Raw genomic sequence first — 8685 nt, 5'->3', positions numbered from 1 at the left:
TATATATGTATATGTATTTATGTGTGTGTGTGTCTGTGTTTGTACTTCTGCCATTGCTTGACAACCGATGCTAAAAGAGACTGATAGAATAAGTACTAGGCTTACAAAGAATAAGTCCTGGGGGTCAATTTGCTTGACTAAAGGCGGTGCTCCAGCATGGCCACAGTCAAATGACTGAAACAAGTAAGAGAATAAAAGAATAACAGAGATGTGTTGCTGTTCATTTTCCTTGGTTAACCCTTTGCCTGTCTTGTGTATCACATGTGACACAAATGACATATTTCCTTCATGTTCATGCATCACATGAGGCATTTAGCAACAGTGTCATAAGCACCACCCTGGCCATTTTCGAGGTTAGTATACATTATTTTCTTTGTTTCAATGTCTAGAATCTGAAAAAGTTGGGAGGAATAACCGGTGAGGCTTGCAATAAGGTCGAAAATCCAGCTGAAAAAAATTGTACCTCAACACTATCGACACAACGTTCGCTCACCCAAACTCAGACCAGAGAGTTTAGTAAGACACCATCGTAAACACACACGCCCAATCAATAATTTTGGTGTGGTCCCTGTATTGTTTTTCAAGGTGTTATGGCTCATTTTCTAATAATTCTCGTTACTATCGTAATGATAATGAACTATTATCTTACTATCTTGTCTAACTTACCCCTAAAAGATACTTACCTTGGTATATTAAAACACAAATAATACCTTGGGGGTGGGGGTCTCTATATTTTTTTTTAGGTATATGCAATGCGATACACCATTTTGTAGTACTGGTGTTCATTTAACGTCTGCTTTCCATGCTAGCATAGGTTGGACATTCTACAAAATGAGAAAGACACAGTCATTGTTTCATCTTTCAGATGCATACAGAAGTAAATAATTGTGCAAAGGTGGAATAATTAGAGGAGGTCTTCACGGTCATTTTAAGGCCAAAAACCAGCTTCCTAGCTTCATCTCTTGCTGAGATGTCACATTCTGAAAGTTGCGAAACTTGGTGTTTTCTTTTTTTTGGTTTTTAAGTTGTGGCACTGACGACAGTCTGTTACTAAATGCTTTGAAAGGATGAAAGGCAAAGTGGACCTCGGCAGATTTGAACTCAGAATGTAAAGGCAGATGAAATGCTGCAAAGCATTTTGCCCATCATGCTAACGATTCTGCAAGCTCACTGACTTCGAAGACTATAAAATATAAACAGAATGAACAGTTGTTTAATGATATAACAACCTTTTAAATGAATGTGTTTTTTTTTATTAACAAGAAACCTTTTTCTTTGAAGTCTGCAAGAATGGTACGTTTGGCACCAACTGTAAAGGTACGTGTCACTGTGCTGACAACATCAAGTGTGATTCTCACACGGGCTTTTGTTCTGATGGAAGATGTGCTCCAGGTTATGAAGGAAGAAACTGTCAAAACGGTGAGTGAATCATCTATTTTTTTTTAAACTAAAACCTACTTGGGGACGCCATCACTTCATTCTCACTCTCTCCCCTAAATATGAACAGCCATGTCTCTCCTCTACAACAAAAACCTGCTCTACCCCAACCTCTTCTCTTATACCTCAGCCCTTTCACATTCAGATCCCTTTGTCAAATGTAATACTTATTGATTCACATTGTTTTGAATTAATCATGCATTGTCTGATAACTTTGAGATTTCAATGTTGTAATTGTTTCTTTTTAAGGTGAAGTTGCAGCTGGTTTCAATACCAGTGTGTTCTGCTGCAGTAAACTGATAGATTTTATAAGTTTATTGTTAATCATCATCATCATCATTATTATCATCAAGCTGTGGTCCTTCAGTTTTTTCTCAGCCCTGAAAAAAGAACTCGGAAGGTTGGGGCTTCAACCAGGCCTTTCGCGATACCTTTAGGGCCGGGAACTTTTCAATGCTTCCTCAGAGAGGGACAGAAACAGATGTCTTGCTGTAGAGGAGATACATGACTACCCCAGTTGGGAAAAAAAGAGAGGAGGGAGAAAGATGAGCAAATTTGCATGATTTACTTGCCTAGCTTTAGCCTGGCCATTGTGCTATTTGCTTCGACATTGCTGTAATTAGAGAGTGATGTGAACTTTCTATTGTAAGGACAGATGTTGTTTTTCTTGTTTTTGACATGTTTGTTACAGAAGAATTAGTGCAAGTGTACCTGTCTGGTGGGTTGTGTCAGTTCCCAGCTGTTACACCTTGAGTACAGATATGTTGTGTCTGCTTGTCAAACTTTTGTCTTCACGCAAGATGACTGAACGCATCAAGCAGAAATGTCACATTAAGTTTTGTCTAAAGCTTGGTGATGCTCAAGTCCAGAAGATTTAGCTGGCCTTTGGCGATGATTCTGTGAGCAAAACTTAGATCAAGAAGTGGTATAACTGCTTCAAACATGGTTGCACCCCATGGAGAACCAGGCTCATTCAGTCAGGCCATCCACAAGCCAAAACAAGGAACTGATTGAGAAGGTTCAGTGAACCTTCATAGAAAACCATTTGTAATAATCTAGGAAATTGCTCACAAAGTTGGAATAAGCACAGGATCAGTTCATTCCATATTAACAGGGGAGTTGTGCATGCAGAGAGTGAACAAAGGTTTGCATGCTTTTTAAACAGATTTCATAATCCAAGCTTTTCTGGTTAAGAACAACACCTCACTTGTTTGACAGGCTCGCTACTCTCCCAGTTTGGCACTGTGTAAATTCTGGCTCTTCCCTAAACTGGAAACCACACTGAAAGGGAAGTGATTTAGACCTCAACGGGGGGAATTATGAGAAAAGCAACAGCAGAGTTGCATAGCATTCGAAGGAAGGTGTTCCAAGGGTGTTACCAGCCATGGCAGAAACACTGGGAGAAGTGTGTGAACTCTCAAGAGGAGTGTTTTGAAGGGGATTAGTAGAAAATTTGTGAAATGTAGAAAATTGGGGGTTTTTTTATGCCCAAAGGTCAGATACTTTTTTTTGAAAGCACAGTGTGTAACTTAAGTCCTAATCAAATCCTAATATAGATACAGGTGTGGCTGTGTGGTCAGAAGTTCACTTCCCGACCATGTGGTCTTGGGTTCATTCCCACTGTGCAGCAACTATAACCCTGGACTGACCAAAGCCTTGTGAATGGATATGATAGATGGAAACTGAAAGAAGCCTAAGCAGCCTCACACTATTTATGTGATTGTTTATTTTTAGAATGACATTGTAGGGTAGGTGTGAGAGGCCAGATATGGCCAGTTAAACCCTTTAACATTCAGATTACTCTGTCAAATGTAATGCTTATTTATTCACCTTGTTTCGAATTAATCACGCATTATCTTCTAGCTTTGAGATTTTGATGATGCATTTTAATTTTAATTTAATGACATTGCAGGGCAGGTGTAAGAGGCTGAATCTTGCTAGTTTTGAACATAAAATAACTTGAATATTTGAGCTGGATACGGCCATTTTAAACACTAATGGGTTAAAAATAGCTTTTATTAAGAATCAGCAAGTTAGTTTTTGCACCATGACACTCTAAATATTTTGTATTTACCCTTTCTGATGCTGGCATGTGTTGGACGGTTTGACAGGAGCTGACAAGCCAGAAAATTCCAAGTGCTAATGTCTGCTGTGGGATGATTTCTATGGTTGAATGCCCTTCCTAATGCCAACCACTTTACAGAGCATGCTGGGAACTTTTTACATGGCACCAGCACCAGTGAGATCAAGTAATTTGCAGCACACAACCTCCTCAACTGAGAGAGAGAGAGAGAGCAAGTAATACTGAGGGAGGTGACTGTATGCCAGGTGATGAAAGGTTAGAGTATGACAGAGGGGACAGAAACAGGGGTCTTGCATTTGAGGAGATTCATGGCTACTCCAGATGGAGAATGAGAGAAAGAGATGGCGAAGAATGTGTTAGGGTGAACCCTCAAGTTGCAGAGAGATGATTATGTGAAGTGTACAGAGGATTGGGTAGGGTGAGTGAGCACTTAAGCTTTGGTGAGTGTGAAGGGGGAGTGGCACATGGAAGGGAGGAGAAAGCAGTGAGAGGTGAACGCAGGTGGGGAGTTGGGGTGTTTGGAAGATGGGTTGTAGGGAAAGAAAACCATCAGAGAAAGATTGTGTGCAGGAGCATAGACGTGAACAACATATCTTTAGAGCCTCGTTTTTTTTCACTTAGATGTGCAGGTCTTCTGTAATATATCATCATCATCACCATCATCATTTAGCACATCTGTTTTTCCATGCTAGCATGGATTAGACAGTGTGACGGGAACTGGTAAGCCAGAGAGCTGCTCCAGTCTGGTTTGGCTTGGCTTGGCTTCTACAGCTGGATGCCCTTCCTAATGCCAACCACTCCACAGAGTGTACTGGGTTCCTTTTATATGTAACTAGCACAAGCCCCTTTTATGTATAAAAGTTAAATCATGTGGTGGCCACAGCCTTTCTTGATCAGAGAATCACAGAGTATAACAGGTAACGACATTACCAAAGCTGAGAAAATATATCCCTCCCTCCACCACCACCCCACAAACATTCAGTTCAACTAATTTATTTGTGGTTTGGTACGCCATAAACATACTATATATATATATATATATATATCAATATATTATAAATTAACTACCAACAAAAATAACTGGTACGTTAACTCAAAAAATCATCACCAAAATAGCAGAAAAAAACCACTGTGAAGGTATGCAGACTCCTCAAGAATCGATCCTTTTGGTTATATTAACTCCTTTATTATTATTTATATATATATATGTATATATATATGAGTGGTTGGCGTTAGGAAGGGCATCCAGCTGTAGAAACTCTGCTAAATTAGATTGGAGCCTGGTGTTGCCATCCGGTTTCACCAGTCCTCAGTCAAATCGTCCAACCCATGCTAGCATGGAAAGCGGACGTTAAACGATGATGATGATAATGATGATGATATATAAAAAATTTATTAATGAGGGTAGAAATTGATATTAATCAATTAAAACCGGTGCATATAGGAGTCCATTTTTGCTGGTCATTCCTCTTATTTTTGTGTATATATATATATATATATATATATATATATATATATATATATATATATATACATATATATATATGTATGTATCTTATAAAAATAATGTTGAATATGATATTTTTGTTTATTTTTCAGTCTGTAAGTCTGGCTACTTTGGTCTACGCTGTGCAAATCCATGCAAATGTAAGGACAGTCAGAAATGTGATCCCAAAACTGGTCACTGTCCAAATAACCAGTGCCTTCCAGGTTATACTGGACACACTTGCCAAACTTGTGAGTAGTTCTATTTTACAAACTTGCAACATTTTAATAGTTGATAGGCAAAACCTGTATGTATTGATTTGTTCCCAGTTTGCCCCTTATGCAAAAGTGTTGGTTTGTTTACAAATTGTCCTGTTTGTAAATGTTGACTTTTTCACAGTATACCTGTTATTACTGAGGGTATCCCCTATGATGTAAAAGACTCCCCTTCATTCACAAATGACTGAGGGATTGCACCAAGAAAATTCCCCTCCGAGGCACAAGTTTGGGCAAGGTTGTTTGTGGAAGACCAGCAGTCGCCCATGCATATCAGCATCCCCTCTTCCATGCCACCGATGTTGTCCAAGGGAAAGACAAAGGCCGATATAACTCGACACCAGTGATATCACAACTCATTTCTACAGCTGAGTGAACTGGAGCATTGTAAAAATAAAGTGTCTTGTCAAGAACCCAACACACAACCCAGTCTGGGAATCGAGCTCACGTCATGATTGTAAGCCCTATGCTCTAACCACTGAGCCATGCACCTGCACTGGGTCAATGAATATAACAGTTCAATTCAGGAAAATATGAACCCTGTTATAAATGGATTTACCTTCTTTTATATTTAATGCTGAACCTGAGTAATTTATCAAAAAGGGTTTGCTATATAATTATGAAATCATTTTTTTCTTGTTTTCAAATTTATAACTTGCTATTTTCCATGTCATCTTTCCAGCTTGTCCAGCCAACAGTTTTGGGTCAAACTGTCAGAAAGTTTGTCATTGTGTGCAGAATGAACACTGTAATAAAACCAATGGGTTTTGTGGTAAGAGCAGCTGTGAAACTGGCTATACAGGAATTGACTGTCAAAAGGGTATGTTATTTGAATTTGTTTATTAGTTTAATATGTGCCAGTACACCTATGCTTTAATGGCTTTATACAAAATGACTATCAAACAGGTATGTTACTAGCTACAATGCCCTTTCTTTTGCCTTTCATAAGGAGTACTGTTCTCTCTGTAGTCATCCAAGATGGCAATCATCCATTCAAGCAATCCTGAAGTTGTTCCCTCAGACCCTCCTGTAAGCTACTAAATTGAAATTGAAAAAAATCTGGTCCTGGGCCATTCCAATTCAGTATTCTTCTTAACATTTTACTCATTAATGCACTAATTAGTTTTAGATCAAGCTACTTCCCACTAACTACTTCTTTCCTCACTTTCTTTAGTCGTGCTGCATTCCCATTCTGATTAATATCACTCCAGAACTTTCTAGCTTCTTCTGCGTTAGACTTCCTCCGTCTACATTATTTATTTGGCAATAAAAATTGAAGAAGACCTGTCAAGCCAAGTGAGACCATAGTCATGGCCAGCGCCGGTGTCACATCAATGGCACTCATATCAGTGGCACATAAAATGCACCCAACACGCTCTGTTAAGTGGCTGGCGTTAGGAAGGGCTTCCAGCTGTAGAAATCGTGCCAAATCAGACTGGAACCTGGTGCAGCTCCCCAACTTACCAGCTTTTAGTCAAAGCATCCAACGGATGTTAAATGACGATGATGTTGATACACATTTATATAGCCATACAATATAGAACAGAACAGTTTTTTCAAGGAAGCCACCCAAATCAGTTTCTGTCTACTGTTTAGAAGGTTTTTGTTGGCCCAAGGCCTAAGTAAAAGATTCTTGTCGAAAGGTGCTGTGCAATGGGACTGTACCCGAGACCCCATGATTGGGAAGCAAGCTTTGTACTCTCCCTCTCCCTCTCTCTCTCCCCCTATCTCCCCACCACCCTCTAGGTGAACTTATTTGAAAACAGACCAAACACTGCTCCTATTTCATAGTTGAATGATTAGTCAAGGAAACGAAAAAAAACAATTGCTTTTGGTATATTATTATGCAGTCGTGTTTATTTTATTATACGGTTGTGCAAACCCTTAACAATATAAGTTTATATTTAGAATATATACAGGCGTGGCTGTGTGATAAGAAGGTATGACGCAGGAGTGGCTGTGTGGTAAGAAGCTCACTTCCCAACCACATGGTTCCAGGTTCAGTCCCACTGTTTGGCACTTTGAGCAAGTGTCTTCTACTACAACCTCAGGTCACCCGAGACCTTGTGAGTGAATTTGGTAGACGGAAACTGAAAGAAGAATTGAAAAGGCGGCGAGCTGGGAGAAACGTTAGCATGCCAGGCGAAATGCTTAGCGGTATTTTGTCTGCCGCTACGTTCTGAGTTCAAATTCCGCCGAGGTCAACTTTGCCTTTCATCCTTTCAGGGTCAATTAAATACAATGTTTCCTTTCTTTTACCTTTCTTCGTCTGGTTAAACTTCCATAAAGCAAAATTATCCACGAACAAAAATAGTATACTAAACTTTAGGCGTCGTGCATGTGTACACTCAAATATAGGCGTGGGTGTGGCTGTTTGGTAAGTAGCTTGCTTACCAACCACATGGTTCCAAGTTCAGTCCCACTGCATGGCACTTTGGGCAAGTGTAGTGTCCTCTACTAAAGCCTCGGCTGACCAAAGCCTGCAAGAGTATAGCGGGTGCTTTTATGTGCCACCAGCACAGAAGCCAGTAAGGCAGGCCTGGCAACGATCACGTTTGGATGGTGCTTTTTATGTGCCACCGGCACAGGAGCCAGTCAAGGGGCTGTCTGTCTGTTCGTTCCTCCACCATTGCTTGACAACCGATGCTGGTGTGTTTACATTCCCATAACTTAGCGGTTTGGCAAAAGAGACTGACAGAATAAGTGCTAGGTTTAAAAAGAATAAGTCCTGGGGTTGATTTCATGTAAATGGGCAGATGGAGAATAATAAATAAGATCTTTAGATCAATTGTATCTCAAGCGTTCTTGATAAATTCCAAATGATTCTTTTATTCTTTTATTCTTTTATTCTTTCATTCTTTTAGTTGTTTCAGTCATTAGACTGTGACCATGCTGGAGCACTACATTAAAAGGTTTTTTAGTTAAAGAAATTGACCCAGGACTTATTAATTGTAAGCCTAGTGCTGTCCAGATGATAATAACATCATTGTCATTCATCAACAAGGTAGTCTGCAAAAGGGACTTGTAAAATCAGTTCCCTTGTTCATCTGCCAGCTAGGTTTACTCTTTACTCTTTTACTCTTATACTTGTTTCAGTTATTTGACTGCGGCCATGCTGGAGCACCGCCTTTAGTCGAGCAAATCAGCCCCTGGACTTATTCTTTGGAAGCCTAGTACTTATTCTATTGGTCTCTTTTGCCGAACCGCTAAGTTACGGGGACTTACGGGGACCTAAACACACCAGCATCGGTTGTCAAGCAATGTTGCGGGGACAAACATATACACACACTCGTGAATATCGTTGGCGATTTTTTTCTTCCTCTGTCTTCCCTTCTTTGGACTTTCCTATGTTTCCGACGAAGAGCTTCACTCGAAATGTCAAATTCTCTTTCTTTCCTTTCCCG

General features: G+C 39.8%; 1 protein-coding gene across 1 annotated transcript in view; it reads left to right on the top strand.

Annotated features, from left to right (window-relative positions):
* The window catches only part of LOC106876469 (fibrillin-2), a 148187-nt gene that overhangs the window by 120923 nt on the left and 18579 nt on the right, over window positions 1-8685 (top strand). The window contains exons 49-51 of the mRNA XM_052976637.1: window positions 1282-1419; window positions 5120-5257; window positions 5964-6101. Of these exons, the coding sequence (XP_052832597.1) occupies window positions 1282-1419; window positions 5120-5257; window positions 5964-6101 (414 nt within the window). The remainder of the gene's footprint in view (window positions 1-1281; window positions 1420-5119; window positions 5258-5963; window positions 6102-8685) is intronic.

This window comes from Octopus bimaculoides, chromosome 25 (genome assembly GCF_001194135.2).
Source record: "Octopus bimaculoides isolate UCB-OBI-ISO-001 chromosome 25, ASM119413v2, whole genome shotgun sequence".
NCBI lineage: Eukaryota > Metazoa > Mollusca > Cephalopoda > Octopoda > Octopodidae > Octopus > Octopus bimaculoides.
This window is presented reverse-complemented; position numbering and strand designations above follow the sequence as displayed.